Source organism: Mustela putorius, unplaced genomic scaffold (assembly GCF_011764305.1).
Source record: "Mustela putorius furo isolate JIRA1106 unplaced genomic scaffold, ASM1176430v1.1 tig00000083_pilon_pilon_pilon, whole genome shotgun sequence".
Classification (NCBI taxonomy): domain Eukaryota; kingdom Metazoa; phylum Chordata; class Mammalia; order Carnivora; family Mustelidae; genus Mustela; species Mustela putorius.
The window spans coordinates 31,078,019-31,097,948 of NW_025421273.1; the positions used below are offsets into that span (position 1 = coordinate 31,078,019).

The following is a 19,930-nucleotide window of genomic DNA, read 5'->3' on the forward strand; positions in this document are numbered from 1 at the left end:
CTCTCTCTGCCAAATAAATAAATAAATAAATAAATAAATAAATAGGAGGCATCAACCATTGTGACTTCCATTGTGAAAATGCCCCTGAGATTCTCACAGGAGAATTCTGATTAGCAAGTGTCAGAGAGAGGGAACAGGATCATCATCGCTCACCATACCAATGATCGTTGCGAGCAAGATCTACTAAAGGATGCTAAAACTAGTGGACAGAAATTTGAGGAGAAACAGAATACATGCAGAGTTGCAAACGATTTCCCTAGGGTATATATAAATTAGAAAGGAAAATGTTAACTTTACAGGGGAGAAACCCAGCCAAAGCTAACTTAACCAAGCCACACCAGTAATCAGACATACTAACGTCATGTGGCTCATATGATACACCAAGAAGGACACATCACTTCTGTGCTTTCCTTGCTTAGAATGCATAACTTCATTCCATTCATGAGGCAGCAGAAGACAGCCAAATTAAGGCACAGTCTACATCATACCCAAACAGTGTTCTTTCAAAGTATCAAGGTCATGGAAGACAAACAAAGACTGAAGAATTATTATCGATTGAAGAAGACTAAAGAAATAGGACAACTAAATGTGATGTAGGAGCCTGGATGGGATCCTGGAACAGAAAAAGAACATTAGTGAAAAAATGAGTGAAATCCAGGGGAAAGCCTCAAGTATACCTAACGGTACTGAAGCAAGACTGACTTCTTAGTTTGATAATAGTATTGTGGTTATATGCAAGATAGTCACATTCAGGGAAGCTGGGTGACTTGTATATAGCAACTCCCTGTACTCCTTTTGCAATTTTTCTATACATTTAAAAATCCTCTAAAATAAGACACCCCCCCCCGACAAAAGTCACCAAGAGCAACTTCCTATCACTGAAGTGTTGGTCCAACTCTATGGGCAAATCACTTGTCATTTGGACCACACTTCCTATTTCTTCAGTTTCTATGGAGTGAGTTAGTTTGATGGGATCTTGTAGAAAGACTCCTGGACATGGAGCCAGCAGACATGGCTTTAGGATCAGGCTGCTTTGCGTGCTACCTGATTGGTTGGCCTTGAGCAATTTATCATCTGATTGTAGTCTTGCTATCCTCCATTATAACTATAATGTGGTCATAGTCATCTCCACCTTCATGAGATGGTTATGAAAATGGTGTGGCAACCATAGCAAGTGCTCCATAAAGGTTCCCTATTAGGGTTCATGTCCTGTGGGAATGGATGAGAAATGACTTTGTGAACAGGGAAGCAGATGAAGATGGGAGGGCTTGGGAGGACCCCAGCCAGGTCTTGCATCCTCACAAACAGACATCACCCAGTGCTCCTTTCTGTGGGTTACCTGTGAGTCTCCATCCAGGGCTGCCTGAGCGTACATCTGCACGGACAACTCAAGGTCTTGGGACTGGTTTTGGTGGCCATAGTAGTAAAGGTCTCCCATTTTCAAATATGCTGCAGGACAGAAAGCACAGGCCCATTTGTGAAGTGGTTTTATTTGAGACCAATGTTTTAAAGGGTTGGCCCAGTCGCATGACTGAGAATTTTTCCTACCAGGACCTGAACACACATCATCATTGTTTCCTTGGTATGTCAGGAAGTGGGGGAAGGAAAACCTTTTGTGCGGAGCACCACCATTTCTAGACACATTTTCTTGCTTTGTTGGGCAGCTCTCCCAAATGGGTCTGCGAAAATCCCAGTCTGCAATCTGACAGTCCAACTGGCCAAGATTGTTTGGGGCACTTTATTTGACATCTGAAATTTTGTTGCCTGAGTCTTATGACTGAGTCTTATTCTGTTTAAGCCATATGTTTTATTTTTTTCCCTTGGAAAAAGTTTTGCCTAATGGTGTAAATATCACTCAGTGTCTAGTCAGAAAAATAGAATTTATGCCAAGGAGTTCAAAAGATTTCAAGACTGTCAGGCAGGAACTGGAACCTTGGGTGTACAGCCATTGCTGGAGACACAGCCCAAAGTAGAGAGAAGGGGAGAAATACTAGGACTTCTCATTTCCTCCCACCCAGCAATCTCCTGCTGGCACCTCCTATTGGCTGAAACCAATGAGATGGCCAAGAACACAGGAGTCTAGGAACTGTAGTTCCTTGGGATCAACCTCTTATACAGAGCAGAGCAGAGGAAGACAGGGATGTATCTGAGGGCAAAACATCAATGACGGTCCCAGGAGATCTCTCCAGAATAGCTTTCTCTTTTGAATTCTCACCAGCTCTGAAGAAATGGTGGGTTCAAGCATTCAGTGGACAACAGAGGAGGAGAAGTACATTGCTGGAGGCTGACAGCAGTTTACTCATGATCTTAATAGTAGAGATTTTTCACACTCTTTCCTAATTGTTTAGAAATATCATACTTCACACAAAGCTGTTATCTCTTCCCTGTTACTAAAGATTAAAAGCTTCCAATGCTTCAATTTAGCACCCATTTTTCTATACATACCAAATGAAGGAGCACCGATTTGAAAAACAGAGAAATTATAGTATCTCCAAACACAATTAACACCCAAGTATCTCTCAGCCAGGTCCTAAGGGGATGGAGGGGGAGAAAAAGTTAATTCATTAATATATTTCAGCCAAGTGACTGATTTTGCCTTCATAAAACACAATTCATCATCCTTAACCTTAGAGCTTCCACTCCAAGAAGAATACATTTACTTACTGGCCTCTCCTCACAGATGTGTGCTAAATTTGTCTGTGACACTTCAATTCCAGTTTCTGCTGCTAAAACATAATACAGCAAAGCTTCGTGCCTAAAAATAGATGATTAATAATAAATTTCATACAGTGGCTCTTACTAATATTCACGGAGAGCTTTATATTCAAGCATAAGAGGGCACAAAATAAGCAGTTTTTTTTAAAGCCACAAAATCATGAGTTTGTTGTGTGTGTGTGTTTTAAAATAAATACTGTTGTTAAAAATACTGCCTGCACTGATTTATTTTCTATCTTAAAGGCTGAACTCACAGATAAGGTTGGAGAGCTAGTTGATGCAACAGCTACCTCTACTGGCCGAACGGTGTGTGGCATGCTGGCTGGGCTGGCTTGTCTACTGCCTCCCGTCCTTGAATCCTTCCATGCCAGCTTAGAAGAGATAAGTGGCATTTAGAAAAAGCCCTGTGCGTTCGTTCGGGTCGCTGTTTTGTGAAAGGCTTCATGGGGCTTAGGATTCTGAGCAAGCTTAATTAGAGCTGAGCTTTTGTGATGCATTAGAAGTTTGGCTTGATACCAATGACCAAACACACAGAGAAAAAAATAAATGTTCGATAATGCTAGTAGTGAATGATGGCAAAACAATGACGGAGGACTGCTGATCTGCTGAAAGACTGGCACAAGATTCACAAGACAGGGTAAAAGCAAGGGTTTGGGGGAAACGGACATATTCCTATGGCCAATGCTTGTGGGAGGGCAGGTGACTCCAACCGTTAAATGAAGGAAGACTTAAGAATCCACACATCATTTAGCCAACAGTTCTCCCTTGTGAAGGTTTATTCTAAAGAAGCAAGAAACGTGCACAAAGATTCAGTGACAACAGAGTTCACGGCAGAGCTGTTTATAGGAACAAAAAACACGGGAAGCAACTTAAGTATCTGAAAATCAGTGAGTAGTTAAATTACCCCAGAGTGCAACCACATTCAGATGAGGCGATTAAAAATGATGTTGTAGAAGAGAATTCAAAAACATAGAAAGATGTTTATGCAAAATTTTCCATTCAGTTAAAAAAAAAAAGAGAGCAGGATGAGAAACAGAGCGGTTCCGTTTTTGTAACACAGATATAAAACCGATCGCACACCTTCACAAGCTCATGCAGGTGCATATAGGCAGAGAAAAATAAAACCTAAAAATTGTCTATCAAAATCCTCATAGTACTTTCCTCTAGGTAGTGAAAATTGAGTCATTTTATTTTTTTCTTTTTATTTCTATGATTTCCTCCATTTTCTTTGTGTCACCCAGGTTATGAGTGACATTTTATTTTGACCAGGTATCATTGTTCCTAAAGCTTCTTTGGCATTCTCAGGAGCTGATGTTAACTCTTTCTTGACTGTACCTCCACCCCAAAACTGGCTTCTGGTAGGGCTGGGAACATTAGGAGAGCTGATTCTGAAATCCTGTTCTTTACACTGTTAAAGCAGCTTCTGATGGCCCATTGCCTAGGGACAGAGAGAGGTGACTGGGCATCAAATTAGGACGGCGAGACCTTCAACTGGATACAGTGCAGGTCATGGGCCACGTAACTGCTGAGGGAGCTGATTCGGCTTCCCAGACACCCAAGGCTGTGGACCAATTAGCCATGACTCATGCTAAAAAAAGACAAAGCTGGCTGGGCAGCTGTCCCCTGCACTGCAAGCCAGATAACAAGCCCACAACGGCAGCCGTAAGAACAACACAAAAGATGCCCAGGCGTTTTCTTACACAGCTGGCAAAAATCATGTGTTGTGACAAGAATCTTCAGAACAGACCCCAGATGGAGGGCGTATAAAAGAGGCCTGGTCAAAAGTCTCCATCACTCTACAACAGGGACCCATTCCCAAGGTCTTACAATCTCGCGTTTCTTTAGAACCAGTGCTTGTCTTCCCCAGGAATGGGTACAGGAAGGAGAGGGGGTAGACTTGCCAACTCAAGGTCACATGTCGGGCCAGGTCCCTCTGCTACTGTAGCTGAATGGGATATGGCTCACATTATTAAAATGTAATCAAAATGACGTTTTCTTTGACAGCAGTCGGGCAGACGATTAGAGTGTGCGAGCACATGAGGCTGACACTTCCCAGAGGAACTAAGTCACTAGGACAAACTTTACAAAGACCAGATCGTCTCTCCAAAGTGACTTTGGTGGTGGGGAGGGGAAGGGGGGCGAGTTTCATAGGAAGACTTCCACTGTCCAATTATTGTATAAGCCAAGAGGAAATGTCATGGAATTTCCCAAGCATTTCCTTTAAGGAAACACGGAAATCCCTCAGAAAGAGATGTCTACGAAACATCAATGTCAACAGAAGCACTGAAGAAAAATCCACCTCTGTCTTCCCTGCTGCAGAAGCAATTCTCCAATGCCGTGCACTCCCACACTGCCACCATCCGCAGGGGAAGGTTAGAACTCTCAAGGCCAGACTTTCTCAGCTTATTAAGACTTCTGAGAAATGACACCTCTGCAGAAATCCTACCCACATTTAGGCTCCCAGTGATTTGTTCTTATTTAATTGTGTTTCAACAGAGAGTGCCCAGAAGTATCAATTACAGATATTTCTATATTTATATTCATGGAACAAACACGTACACAGCACTTAACTGTGGGCAGGAAGCCCAAAGATAAGCCACAAAGCTGTACTGTCCTTTCCATGAATTTCCTCAAGGCTTAGGAAGCTCACCAGAGCTTCAAGCTTTATTTCCAAGGCACTAAAGTGAAGTTGTCCCCCAGGCAGTCATTCTGGCAGGGACGGGGGTAGCGGGTGGACGTGGAGAGGAGGGGATTTATGGTAAAGAACACGTTTAGGGACATATTTGTTATCCTTCCAGTTCTGCCTCAGCATATACACATAGAGAATTTTATAATGATACATCTTAATAATCAATCCTTGGGCTGCTTGCTGTGAATTGTGAATCTGAGTACCTCTGAGCAGCTTCCCAAACAATTGTATGATTTTCTTTGTGCTTTTCTCTGCCAATGCATGAAGGAGCTCAAACTGAAAATATAGGAAAAAAAAAAAAATCCTGGGATCCCCGTGGAATGCAGGACCCCTGGTCTCCTGCAGAAAGGTGAATCTCTTTGAACTGGAAATTGGCATGCCTACTTGTCTTGCTTCAAGCCCACCCTAATCTGGTTAACCTCCTGGGTTAAATATTTGGGGCATATTTAAGACAAAGGACAATAAAACACATAGCTCACAGATAAAACACACATGGGGGAAGGCAGAGAAATGAAACATGACAGCCAGCCTCTCCTTCACTGACTTCTGGTGTCCGAGGACAGCCTGAGGCATGACAATAGTATCTTCCGTATTATGCCTATACAGCAAAAAGCACTTTTCTCAATCACGCTCCTCTTTTAAACTATCCCGTATAAATCTTGGAACAACACAGAAAAGCAGAAGCTCATCAAACTGACACATGTAATTTGAAAATAACGTCCAGAATGAATTCACTCACAGAAAATGAAAAAGGGGGATGGACTTGGGACATTGATGGATGATTTAGTTCTATTACAGCAGAATAGATGGTACCAAAAAAGCCCCATCATGGTGTGGGGAGGCCAACATCCCTATATTTCCTATTTAACCTCAGGGTGGGCTTCAGACTTGGAGAATGGGAGGAAATAGAAGCACTTTGCCTCAGATATATTTTGACGAGGATTTTGTCATTATAATGGATACTAGATGTTTCTTCCTATTGATAGAAAAAAGGCTTTGAATCCCAGACTGAAACTTAATACTTAGCATCAGCACCAAGATTGGCAAGGATATGGAGACACAAAAATGTATACATGGTTGGCGGGTGAGTAAATTGGTAAAATCCTTTGGGAAAGCAGCCGGCATTATCTTATAAAGGTGAACAGTATCTTATAAGGTGCCTGCCCAGTGACCCCACTCCTAAGTTTATATTCTAGAGATACTTTTCCTACGTATGTCACAATATACCTAAAAAAATGTTCATGGCCACATTGTTCTTAAAAACAACAAAAAATGGGAAACGCAAATGTGTTAAAATAAGAACTGATAAGTAAAGCATGGTCAATGACAGAAATAAAAAGGAATGGCCCACAGATACATGCAACAAGGGATAAGAATCTCAGGAACATAATGTTGGGTTTTTTAAAAAGGCAGTTGAACTATATGTAATATGATTCTAATAATAGAAAGCTCAGACACAGCCAAAGAACTTTACTGCTTAAGAATAAATCCACGTAGAACAAGACTCTAAAGAAAGCAAAGGGAGAGCAACAACAAGGTTCAGGGTGATGCTCAGTTCTGGGACCAAGGGTGGGATGGGTTTAATTGGGGAAGGAAATGCAGGGGGTTTCAACTGTTCATTTTCTTTTCTTTTTTTTTTTTAATATTTTATTTATTTATTTGAGAGAGAGACAGTGAGAGAGAGCATGAGTGAGGATAAGGACAGAGGGAGAAGCAGACTCCCCATGGAGTTGGGAGCCTGATTCGGGACTCGATCCTGGGATTCCAAGATCACGACCTGAGCTGAAGGCAGTCACTTAACCAACTGAGCCACCCAGGCACCCTGTTCATTTTCTCACATAGGGGTACAGATGTTCATTTTATCCTTATGCCTGAGAACCTATATATATATATATATATGTATCACATATCACTTCATACGTATCAACTACTGTATGACAGAAGTAGAAAAAAACAACTCAACTGGCTTATGCCACATCTCCAGTTCAAATGGTCAGCTCTTTTTACCCAGATTCTGACCCAGCATGCCCTTTCAGACTCTCCCTTCTCTTTGCCATCTATTTAGACATCTCAGAACCCAGCTCTGTCATGTCACTACCCTCTCCTCAAACTATCGATAGCTCCCCCCACCACATAAATTCAGTAAAAAGTGTATGACCTGCCATTCAAAGTTCCATAGAGCAGCACCTTTTTGCTCTTGTTATCTGTTACTCCCTTTTACAAATCTTACCTGAAGGCAAACTAGTGGCTTAAAATTTTCCAGACTCATCCAGAATTTTCCTATCTCTTTCCTTTCATTTCTGCTGTTCCCTTCACTAGAAATGCTGTTCCCTGCATGGTCAAGGGGTAATCTCACCCACCCTTCAAGGCCATGTCATCTGCTACCCCCATCATGAAGGCTGATCTAAGTCCTACAAATCAGATAGCGTCTTTTCCTTCACAGAATCCTTCATGCCCTTTATACACTGCTCATGTGTCTTGAGTTAGGGTTGTTCCATTTACCTTCCAGGCACTATGGACCAAAGGAGAAAATAATGTTCTCTTGGACTTGTATTTTAATATTTAATTAAGATTCAGGTCAGAGTATGCTCTATGATAGGTCTGTCTATGGCCTGGGTCACGATCCCAGGATCCTGCGGTGGAGCCCTTCAAGTGGGCTCTCTGCTCAGCAGGGATCCTGCTTCTCCCTCCGCCTGCCATTCCCCCTGCTTGTGCCCTCTCTTTCTCTGTTAAATGAATAAAGTCTTAAAAAAATCAATCTTGTGTTATGGCTGAATATTGTAAGAAGGACAAAAGGTCACAAAAATCTGAATTCATCTTGACCTTCCCAGCCAGTTTTTAAAATGTGCTACCTGAAATGCTTTGTGATGTTAAATTCCAAAGCAGGCAAGAAATGTAAGCTATTAATAGACACTCTATGGGAAAAATAGTGTCAAGCATCTTCGTGTGTGTGTGTGTGTGTGTGTGTGTCAGTGTGGGGGTGTTTACAGATGTGCTCCTTCTTTGGGAAAACCCACATATGCACTTCAGTATTTGAATGCCCTTTCTCCCCTAAAAAGCTTGTGGGGAACAAAGGGTGGGAAGTTTGGAGGATGAGAAGAAGAGAATAAATTAAGTTCAAATTTGGGAGTTTTACAAACTGAAGCTCACTTGGGAGACAAAATAAAACACCAGAAAAATTATAAGGTGTATCAAGTGGAAAATAATAATTTCATTAAAATTTTTTCCCAGTTGTGTGAAGTGAGGCCACAGATAATAAACTTTCACAGGATGATAATAACAAACATTCCTTTTGGTGCTGTTTTCATTGGGTTTACTTCCCTGCCTCCTTTAAAATTTTCATCGACATGCTATCTGCTGATTATGCAGGCACTATGGACCAAAGGAGAAAATAATGTTCTCTTGGACTTGTATTTTAATTTTTAATTAAGATTCAGGTCAGAGTATGCTCTATGATAGGTCTGGTCTAATGTTTTTGAGGCAATGGACCAATGGGATATATGCTGATTTGCATACCCTTTTAAGTTATTACTGAAATACCCAGATCACTTAGGCAATAATCCAGCCAAGAAAAGATGGCCCAATGGAAAAGTAAGACAGAGTGGCAGGGCTGGCAGAAGAAAACAGAAAGATGGAATCCGGTGGAGTCTGCAGTTTGGAAAGATGTGCCCTTATTTGTAAAATCAAGGCACAGCAAACAGGGAGCATCTCCAAGTTCTTAGTGCAGTATCTCATCCCATAGGGTACAGGATAAAATTTGTTAATTTTATCAGAAGAAAGTTAAAATGGAAAATCTGTTTGGCTGTGACATCTGACGTCTGCTGAGTGAGTTCCAGTAATCCCAGGCTCTTGGCCACAGAAGATTTTAGTCACATATCAGTGGAAGGATGTAGTTTGAGCCTTAAACACACTGCTCTCTCTGCTTTCTGTGAACTTTCTGTGCCCTGCCAGGGAGAGGCAGAGGTTCAGCTTGTGGTGTCTCCACTCTAAAACCAAAAGGAACAAGCTTGAAGGGAAGGAAAGTCAACACATGCATGTGTCTCTCAACTTGATGAATGTGGACACTTCCCCTAGAGAACTAATTTTTGTGTATAATTAAACATGGAAATGCTATGTTTTCTAATCAACAGCCAATCAGTCTGTGATACTCTGAATATCATTACTGGGAGGTCGTGATTTCCCTGCAAATTGCTTTTTCGGTTGTATTTTAAGACTCTATCTCATATGACTACACTGACAAATTGAAGGGTGCGGGCTGAGAAAGTTCATTCTAATGTGGGTCCCCAGCTTACCATGAGCCCTCCAGGTAGGCATTGAGGCCTTTGCGAATGACGTGACCCAAGTAGCCATTTTTCTCAGCTACGTGCTTTGCCCATCTGAAAAGAAAAGGAATGAGAAAATACCCAAACCATGGCAAATTAAATAATTGCTTTTTTCTTCATATGATCTCAATAAATCCCACTTGGGGATTATTTTGCTTGTTAGAATTTTTACACAGCAACAAACCAGAACTAAACATTAAGAAGGTAAAGAAAGATGTGTTTTGAGAACTTTGCTTTCAGTGTCTTTTCTTATAAGTTGTTAGGAATTATCATGTATGGAAATAAAGACATGAAATGTACCTAATGAAAAATACCTGCCAATATGAAAATAGATCATCTTCACCAAGAGTTAGTACTCTCTCCATTAAAATGTATTTACTGATTTATTTTAAGGTTTCTCCATTTTTTTTTTCTGTTCTCTAATCTATCCTGGAGAATTTTTACTAATAATGAACTGGCCTGTTGTAATCTTTAGACTTACAACCACTAAAAGAATATTATAAGGATATATTACTAGCAAGCTAATGGAAAGTGGAAATAAAAATATTTTTTAAAAAATCTTGATTAATGTAAAGGAAAAGTAAGAAAAAGGGAAACAAGCACAAAGAATAGATGAGAAAAATAAGGAATAAATAGTAAAATGGCAGATGTAAAACAAAATACTTCTGTAAGTTGCATTAAATGTAAATGGTCTAAATACCCCAATAAAAAAATAAACTTGTCAAATTGAATAAAAAGTACACAAAACCGAATTATTTACTGCTTAGAAGAGACACACATTAAAATTAAAAGAAGAAAAGATTAAAAGTAAAGGCTGGAAAAAGATATAACTCTAACAACAACAACAATAACAAAACTTTAACAAGCAAAAGAAAGCAAGTGTAGCAAAATTGACCGTATCCTGTCATAAAGAAAGCCTCAACAAATTCCAAAGGACTGAAGTAATTCAGAATTCATTCTTTGACTGCAGTGGAATTAAGCTAGAAATCAATAACAAAAGAAAAATTTATGGAACATATGAATGTTCACACCAAACATCCTAACTAATATTGATAAAATCTTCAAGTCTGTCTAGGTCAAGTTTTATCAGTGAGTTCAGGTCAGGTTGGATTTTCTCTCAAATGTCTTATGAAACAAAACCTTTCGTAAAGCCAGACTACTGGTATGAGGGTGGTCTAAAGCAGAGGTCTGCAAAGTTTTGTTTTTTTTTTTTTTCCTGTAAAAGGCAAGATAATAAATATTTTAAGCCTTGTGAGTCACACAGGGTCTCTATTTGTATTCAACTTAGTGTGTGCACTTGTCTTACAACCTTTTAAAAATGCAAAAAGCATTCTTAGCTCTTGGGGGTCACACAAAACGGAGGGTGGGCCGCATGTTATTTATGGGCCCTTATTTCCCAACCTCCATAAAACATTTTCAGATATGCAGTGGTCTCAGAAATGTGTCTCTTGTTCACCATTCTCTAGGAAGCTACCGTAGGATGTGCTCTACAAAAGCATAGGCATAAACCAAGAAAGAAGAAGAAATAGGGTCCAGCAAGGAGAACCCAAAAAGACAGAGATGAAGGGGAAGGAAACCCCCCACAGTGATGACAGGGCAGCTCTGTCCTGAGGGAAGATTCCAGAAGAGATGTCACTGAGATTAAGTTAATCAAATACCTAGTGGGTCTGGACATACTGAGGAGACATTTAGACAACTGTGGGAGAATTCGGAGATTTAAGCACATGAAAAATGATAAGTATGCAGAAAGCTAAGCACCTGAAGAACTATGAAGTATAATTATTACTCCACAAACACAAAAATCTGTGTAAAAAAGAGAAAGCACTCATAGCCTAACACATGGGTTAGCTGTACCTCAGACTCCCATGGTCCTAATAATGGGCACCTCAATACTAATCAAACCAAAGTAATAATATATTAATGGGAAAATGGGACAAGGCGGGAAGTGTGGATGCGTGGGATAGCAGGTGGTGGCAGAATGAGAGGGAACTACATCTTTATCTTTCACAGAGGGACATCATTAGACAAAGCCTGTAATGAAACTAATAAGAAATAGTATGAGTGTGTCGTTGAAAGAGAGAGGCAATAGTAAAGAGATAATGAAAAGACTGAAAGTGACTTATTCTTGAGAACAAGTAGTTTGGGTGGGGTAGCAGATTTTCTGCTTTTCCCATGTCAAATTATTATTTTTGGGTTTCCATTAAAATGTACTTATTTTCACTTTGTCGAATGAGGTGGCTTTTGAAAGTCTGTGCATGCACAACAGGTAAAAATAAAGGTGAAATTCAAAATTGCAAAACAAAGAACGGGAACTCCATTTCCAGGCACAGTGAATAAAGTACATGGCTTTCCCTTTGTACACAACAGCTGACAGGTTCTTACACGACAGCCTTCTCGGGATCTCTAGGGAACGTCTCCAGGTTTCCTGTGATATAATAGAGAGAACACCACAAGGTTCCTTCGATGTGTCCACCCTGTGCAGCCTTATGGAAATATTCACCGGCTAAAGTCTGTAGAGAGATAAACAGAGTCATCTCCATTGGTGAGGAGTCCTCCCGGCAGGGCTGGTTTCATGGACGCCAACACGGTGAGACACTCAACCCCTGATATTTTCACCAGCTAATCACTTCTGATATCTTTAGGAAAACCAAGTCAAGCTCCAGGAAGACAGCCCATCACAGAAGCTGACCTCTGGATGTGATAACCTTGACAGTAAACTATTCTGTCAAGTTTGCCAAATAAACAAATAAGACAACACATAGCTACAAATACCATAACCCCTGTAAATGAAACAGAAGAATGTATCAGAAGTCAGGCCGGGTTCACGCCAGGTGAAAATTCAGGCATTGTCTTTCCTAACCTTGCTTAATACCTTTCTTCAAATTCATGCACCAAGACCGCATCTCCCGTAGGAAGGTGAGAATTAGAATATGACAATAAAAAATCCACACTGGCATATATGTGTGTGGGTGACCAGACATTAGCAATGCATAAAAATATACAGCCTCTTATGCAGGCGGAGAGAGGTGGAGGGGAAAATAAGACAAATGTTTAGAAGCGTGAATGTTCTGCTGGTCACTATTGTTTTTCTGAGGCAGTTAGATGCCATTCGTAAGCCAGGGATTTGGAGTCAGACGGGCTTGGGTCTAAATCCAAGCTCTGCTCCTTCCCAGCTGTGTGACCTTGGGCATGGTAGTTCATCTCTCCAACTGCAAGATTTCTTCAACTGAAAAATGTGGCTTCTGATAGTACCTAGCACGAAAGGCTCTTTCAAGGATTAAATGAGATGGATTCTCAAGGCTTAGCACGGTGCTTCACAAAAATTATCTTCCAGTTTCCTCCCCTCAGAAACCTGCTGCTGCCTCAGTCTGGCCCATCCCACAAAATGCCCCCTCCACTCTTCTACCTTGGTAAATGCCAAACACTTCAGAGTCACCCTGTCTTCCTGTCACACCTCACATCCAATCCATTAGCAAGCCCTGTCACCTTGACCTTCAAAGTACATGCATAATCCAGCCACACTTCCGTCCCCTTTCTGGGGTCACTCATCTTTCCTCACTTGGATTCAATACATTAACCCCCTGCTCTCCTCCTGTCTTCTTTAATCCTAGTCTCTGCTAGGCTCCTTTTAAAACACAGCACATCACTGCCCTGTCCAAAGGGGCCCAGCGGTTCCCATCTTCCTTGGAGCAGCTGAGACCTCACAATGACCAGCGCATCTGCCTGCCCAACCTTCTCTCCCCCACTTCGCCCCTCCCCTGATTCCTGCTCCCATTGCTCCAGCTTCCCTTCTATCTTTAGAGCATGCCACTCCTCCTTTCCTCTAGGGCTTTTGCCCTGACTGTTTACTCTTTCTGGAATATTCTTCCCCCAGATATATGTAAGCCTCTTGTATCCCTAGTGCCTGGAAGAATGCCTGGCATAGAGTGGGCATTCAGGAAGTCTGTGGCCTGTGACAGTGCAGAATTATAATTACCATCATCAATAGCATTAGTGGGCTAATAGGCTAACGAGCTAAAGAGGGGCTTCCAGCTTCTGCAAGGATCTCAGTCCTGCCTCCAGTAAGATATGACTATGAGTAAGTTACATACATTCTCAGAACCTTGATGTTCATTCTGTAAAATGGACATAATCATAGCAGCTATTCCAGAAGATGGTTAGAATGACATGGGATGCATGTCAAGTATTTCTGAGTAACCATCACAGAGGAAGTACTTAGCAAACACTGAAGATTGTCACTGTTGTTTTCACTATTATTCAGTCTGATCTCGTACCAGGCAAACCCATCTGGACCCAGCTCTCTTTGCTCCTAATGAGATCAATCTCTGTACTGCCTCTCACTCACTCTATCTCGTATCATCCTCCCCTTCCTCCCTAGTTCAGGCCTTCCTCCTCCATGAAGACTTCCTGACTGCTTTTGATCTCCATGGTTTCCCCTGTCCAGAACTGCTTGGATCAAAGCAATGAGCACACATGTGACACTTGGCTAGATGCCATCCTTTGCCATCTGCTATCTTATCTTCCTTACTGGACCCTTGAGTTGCTTGAGGACAGGGTCTGTGCCTTGGGTGGCGTCTGCATCACCCATGGGACCTCCCCGAGTCCAGACACACAGCAGATGAGCCAGTGACCAGCTGCACAGCTGGTGTGAAGCCTTACTTGATTCCTTTCAGGAATTCCTGGGAAAATGCCATCCAAATACAGGACTCCAAGATTGTACGATGCATCTGGATTCCCCATTTCTTCAGCTTTTAACCAGTACTTTGCTGCTTTGGCATAATTTTTCTTGAATTTGTGGTAATACCATCCCAAGCCATTGACTGCCTGATGTAATCCCTAGATTTTAGAACAAGGAAAAAAATTACATTTTTGTTTGTTTGTTTGTTTTTAATGAAACCTAAAGAGAATCTATTGTTGGGAAAGCACTCTGCCTGGGTCTGAGCAAAACCCTTCCCATCTCTTTCTGGGGGCAGATGGCACTGAAGAAAAGCTAAGTGTTAAAAACCACAAGCCTGCTCAGAGCCTTCCCCCAGGGGGGTTTCACCCGGCTCCTGCCAGGATTCCTGCTTTCTAGCTCCGCAGTCATGGTGCCCCCAAATCATGGCTCAGCATCTGAGGGGTCTTCCACAAAGCCCTCGTCTCCAAAAGGACTCTTACTGCCCTGAAGTATCAACAGTGACCTTGCAACTCATGAGCGCTCACCTGCAAGAGGAGAACTGACAGCCCCTGCCACTGGGACAGTTTTCTAGATGACCCGCCTGCCCATCTGTTGATTATTCTGCCCCAAACATCAACAAATTCTCTGAGGGAAGCAGCTGCAACAGCCTACTTGCAAAGCACAGGGGCTTCGAGGCTACTTAGAGTCCCAGTCCTGACAGGCAGAGTTGGGAGGGTGGGGGCAGAGGGGGCTGAGGCAGAGTGGGAGGGAGGTGGGCATGGGAGGAGGGTTTGTTTTTGTTTTGTTTTTTTAAGATTTCATTTATTTGTCAGAGAGAAAGAGAGAGGGGGAGAGCAAGCAAGTGCATAAGCAGAGGGAACCACAGGCTGAGGGAGAAGCAGCCTCCCTGCTGAGCAAGGAGCCTGATGTGGGACCCTGGGATCATGACCTGAGCCGAAGGCAGATGCTTCACTGATGGAGCCACCCAGGCGTCTCTGGAAGGAGGGTTTTAAAACTGTGTCTAGACCTAAGGCTGGTCCCAAGGAAGTGCTTCGTGTGGATGGAGTCTGGAGCCTCCTTGTGATTTCGTCCTATTAGGTGCCCACATGAGCTTTCCCCAGATGTTCCCACGTGCTTCCACAGGGCAGCTCACAGCTTGGTTGTTGAGGGCTCGGAAGCCCCGCAGGGGTGTGAGTGCTGCAGAAGGAGGCTCTGGCCCACAGTGAGATACCTGTGTGTAGACCTGGGCATGCAGCGTTCTCATGTGTCCCTTTCTGCCAGATCCACCAAACCATGAAGAAGCAGGGGGAAAAGGATCCGAAGGTCAAACAGTGCCTTGCACCTGTGAGACTTATTAAATCAGAGTTCAAGTACAGAACCAAATCTCTTTCACCACCTTTTACTAGTGAAGAACGGGTGTCCCTTCAGAACAGATGCCAAGATACCAGGCTGAGACTTCTCAGTCTGCAACAGATCCTAAAAAGCTATGCTTTCTAGATTTCTTCCTAGATTCCAGCTGCCAGAAAGACCAGAGGGAAAGAAATGAACAAAGCCCATTAAAACAGAAGCTCTAGAGCATGTGGGTGGCTCAGTCAGTTAAGCCTCTGCCTTCAGCTCAGGTCATGATCCCAGGGTCCTGAGATAGAGTCCCACATCGGGCTCCCTGCTCAGTGGCGAGGCTGCTTCTCCCTTTCTGGAGCTCTGTGATCTCTCTTGCTTTCACTGTGTCTCAAAAAAATAAATAAAGTCTTAAAAAAATAAATTAATTAAGAGAGAAGCTCCATGAGGGCAGGAATCTTTGTTTTGTGTCCCAAGTACCTATATTAGTGCTTGCCACAGAGCAGATGTTCAATAAATATTGGACGAACGAATGAAAGCCACCCTTTACATGAGGTGCTAAACAAAATGGAATCCAAATCCTACATCCTGAGGGTGGAGAGTAGGGTTGGGATCTGCAGGCCCCTAAGCTGATTCCCAAGCCAGCTGACATCGGGAAGGGTGTCAGTGCTGTGTACCTAGTCATGGAAGCCTTCTTCCCAGACAGCACGCTGTACAGGGTGCAAGGTGGTCTCCTGGAAAGTCTGGCAGAATGCCTCTCAATGATGTAACAGAGCAGGCCATACTATAAAGTGGCAAGAGCCAGCTTTGGGACAAGCCTATGGAATGTACACATCACAGTGACTTCTGCTACAAAGCTAGGGGCCACAAGCTTATCCAAATGCACCTGTCATCCCTCAAAACATCTGCAGAACTCCACAAGGAATTGCATCTGGAGCCCCATAAGAAATCCTGTCTTCTCTCTTACCGATCATACTCTGCTCTGGACATACATAGCTTGAACACCAAATTTGCTCCCATGTGACTTCTCGCTCATTCCAAATACCAAACTGCGTGGGACCTTCCTCACAGTGCCTGACAAAGGCTAGGGGCCTCAAAATCCCTTGCCGGGTGAATAAGTGAGAATCACACTACACTTAAGGATGTGATGACTCCAGGCCATAACGCAGCATTCCTCAATCCTCACCGAAGCTCTGCTAAGAATCCCTTCATCCGGATCCCATCCAGAAGAGACTCTTTTTTTTTTTTTTTTAAGATTTTATTTATTTATTTGACAGAGAGAGAGAGATCACAAATAGGTAGAGAGACAGACAGAGAGAGAGATGAGGAGAAGCAGGCTCCCTCCTGAGCAGAGAGCCCAATGCGGGACTCGATCCCAGGCCCCTGGGATCATGACCTGAGCGGAAGGCAGAGGCTTAACCCACTGAGCCACCCAGATGCCCCCAGAAGAGACTCTTAATCTCACAAAACAAACTGAAGGTTGCTGGGGGGTAGGGGGTAAGGATAGGGTGGTTGGGTTATGGACACTGGGGAGGGTATGGGCTATGGTGAGTGCTATGAAATGTCTAAGCCTGATGATTCACAGACCTGTACCTCTGGGGCAAATAATACATTATATGTCAATTTTAAAAAAAGAATCCCTTCCAAACAAAGCACATTAGACATCAGCTCACCACTAAGGATGGCTGAAGAGATGCAAATTTCACACCTGCCATGGCAAGCCCATCACAGCCCTGTTTTAGAGGGCTTTGGACTAAAGGCCCTCAAGGACCACCATTCAACAGCCTCGCTACTTCTGCCCTCTAACTTGTAAGGGGGCAGGAGCTGGTGTGCTCTTCAGTGGGCTCCCTTCTCTTGGGTCATGACACCACCATGGTGAACGGAAAGCCTCTCAGTTTATTCCATGCTCCAACCTCCTGTTCTACACACACAAAAAGAGACTCTGAACTTCTCAGGGGAGGATGAGGGGGTGGAAATCAGCTTGAGGACTCTTTGTTGATGAGGCAAATATTAGCGGCCTTGGGGAGGGGTCTCTTTCAAGAGACAGAAGGGCTATAAAGGACTCCATCAAGGCTGTAGAATTATAGCGGTTTCTACATATTTATTTGCAAATCCACACTCATGCACCTGTGAGCGTGCTTGCTTGTGTGGGTGTGCTCGCCTTGTACGTACGTGTACATGTCACCCCCCCTCCCCGCAAGCGATATTTAACCTCCATTCTGTAGTGCTATCATGAAACCGGCTAACTTGACAACATCTTAGAGTAAATAGTGACCAAAACAAAGCAATTTTTAAACCTGGCTGTCAACTTGTTAAACATCCTCATTATTAAAGCACGGGCAGGGCACAGGGATTGGACACAACAGGGTTAACCTTTAGAGGAATTAGGCTTTTGGTTTCCCTAATTCAGCGGCGTATCTATATATCCATTCAGTTCCAAGGAGGACCGCTCCCCACCGCTTGTTATCAGAGCAGCCTGTGATTATAATTTTAGCCTTCAAACAAAATCGGCCTGCATTCTATTGACTGGAAGGTGAGTTCAGCTTTTGAATTCTGCTGTCCCCATTGTGGTGGGTTTCTGTCTGTGTCGCAGCTCCCAAGTGACTAATCACCGCGATGGCAGTGACCCTCCCACCTCACTCCGTTTTCTAGGGGCTGGGCCACGGGATGGCCATTTACTCTCGCAGACTTGTGAGCGTGTGGGTGTGTGTGGCGCAAATGTTTCCCTCTGACAATATGCAGAAGTGTTACCTTGGAAGCCGCTTTCTTCATCAGCTCCAAAGCAAGCCGTCTGTTCTTTTTCACTCCTTGACCCTAAACAATGATAAACAGCGATGAGCATGAAGAAAATAAACGCAGAGTGCCTTCAGAAACATCTTGGAGGTGTATCAGTGCTCCACATAAAATACTTAAAAAAGAAAACACAAGCCTTCTTCATTAAAAGCCTTATCTTCAAGGTTTCTACACGCAGAGCTCATCTACCATCCTCCTCCTCATCATCACTATGATTTTGCTTGTACGTATGGTTCAGGGCCAGCAGATCTCAGTTTGACAGCTCAGTGTCCCTACAAACCCCCCATCATCACCGAGGGAATGGTGTTCCTGTGAATTTGACAGGAGAAGCCCTGAAGAAGAGTGAAATGAGTTTGGTCATCCTGGATGTGTTTCCTGCAGATGGCCTCATTTGCGAGTCTGATGTCACACTTGATCTGCAATGGACAGCCAGAAGCTACTGGGCTATACCTTGCAGCCTTCCCGGGTCCTCTTGGGTGTCCAGACCAGCTCAGGAGCCAGACGGGAAGGGGATAGGACCCCTTGGCCTCCATCGCCTCAGATGTTGACAGAAACGGACAAGGTTCCTCCCGCAAAATGAAGCTTTTCTAGCAGAAGTGGTTTGAGCACCGCCACAGAGAGAAATGGCTCTGTGGTCCTTGCTACAAGAGAGGAACTTTGTGGGATCACACTGAGGGGTGGGGAGGATGGCATGGAGGAGCAGCAGGTCTGAGTGTAGGGCAAGAGAGGGCCTCATGGTCTCTCTCACCATAGGACTGACAATAAAGGTGGTGGGCAAAGCCAGCTGGATGAAAACCATCGGCGCTACCAAACTCACCAAGCGTCTGTGTTGACAAATACATGGCATGTACCCCATGGAGTCTTCCTGGTCATAGATGAAACAGTTGATGGCATAACATGTGATATAATTTTGGAGTGGGGTGGGGGGCTTTGCAAGGAACATAGCTTTTAACTCTACTGAAGACGGCACAAGCAAACATCCCTGTGTTAGTTCAAGTGTGCCCAGCACTGTGTTGCTGTATCTCATCCTCACCACAAGCCTGGGAAGATGCTGCTAGTGTTCCCTTCTGAGCCCTTGCCCAGGGTCTCACAGTGAGTGAGACGCAGAGGTAGGATTTGAACCCAAGCAGATGGACTCCACGCTCCAAGTTCATAAGTAGCACACTCTCTTTCTTCCCGGGCGTTCCCATTCTGTGCTGAGAACGTATAATGACTCATAACCTCCTTATAGAAACTGTGCAGGATGTGTTTGTCTCTGTATTTTTCAGGACCCCAAATAAAATTGTGAGTCCAACTAAAAGTCAAATTATACACACCAAGTTTCTCCAAGCCTTGAAGTTACCTACTTAATGAAACTGATGAGCTGAAGCAAAGTTGGAAGATGAAAATATTTTTTCAGAAATGCAACATTACTTC

General features: G+C 43.3%; 1 protein-coding gene across 2 annotated transcripts in view; it reads right to left on the bottom strand.

The window, feature by feature from the left end:
- The window catches only part of SEL1L3 (SEL1L family member 3), a 113,802-nt gene that overhangs the window by 27,812 nt on the left and 66,060 nt on the right, over positions 1–19,930 (bottom strand). For both annotated transcript variants that reach the window (XM_045076193.1, XM_045076189.1), the window contains exons 14-20: positions 18,473–18,535; positions 14,386–14,562; positions 12,109–12,236; positions 9,697–9,780; positions 2,665–2,755; positions 2,446–2,530; positions 1,340–1,449 (exon numbers count right to left, since the gene is read on the bottom strand). In XM_045076193.1, coding sequence (XP_044932128.1) covers positions 1,340–1,449; positions 2,446–2,530; positions 2,665–2,755; positions 9,697–9,780; positions 12,109–12,236; positions 14,386–14,562; positions 18,473–18,535 — 738 coding nt within the window. The remainder of the gene's footprint in view (positions 1–1,339; positions 1,450–2,445; positions 2,531–2,664; positions 2,756–9,696; positions 9,781–12,108; positions 12,237–14,385; positions 14,563–18,472; positions 18,536–19,930) is intronic.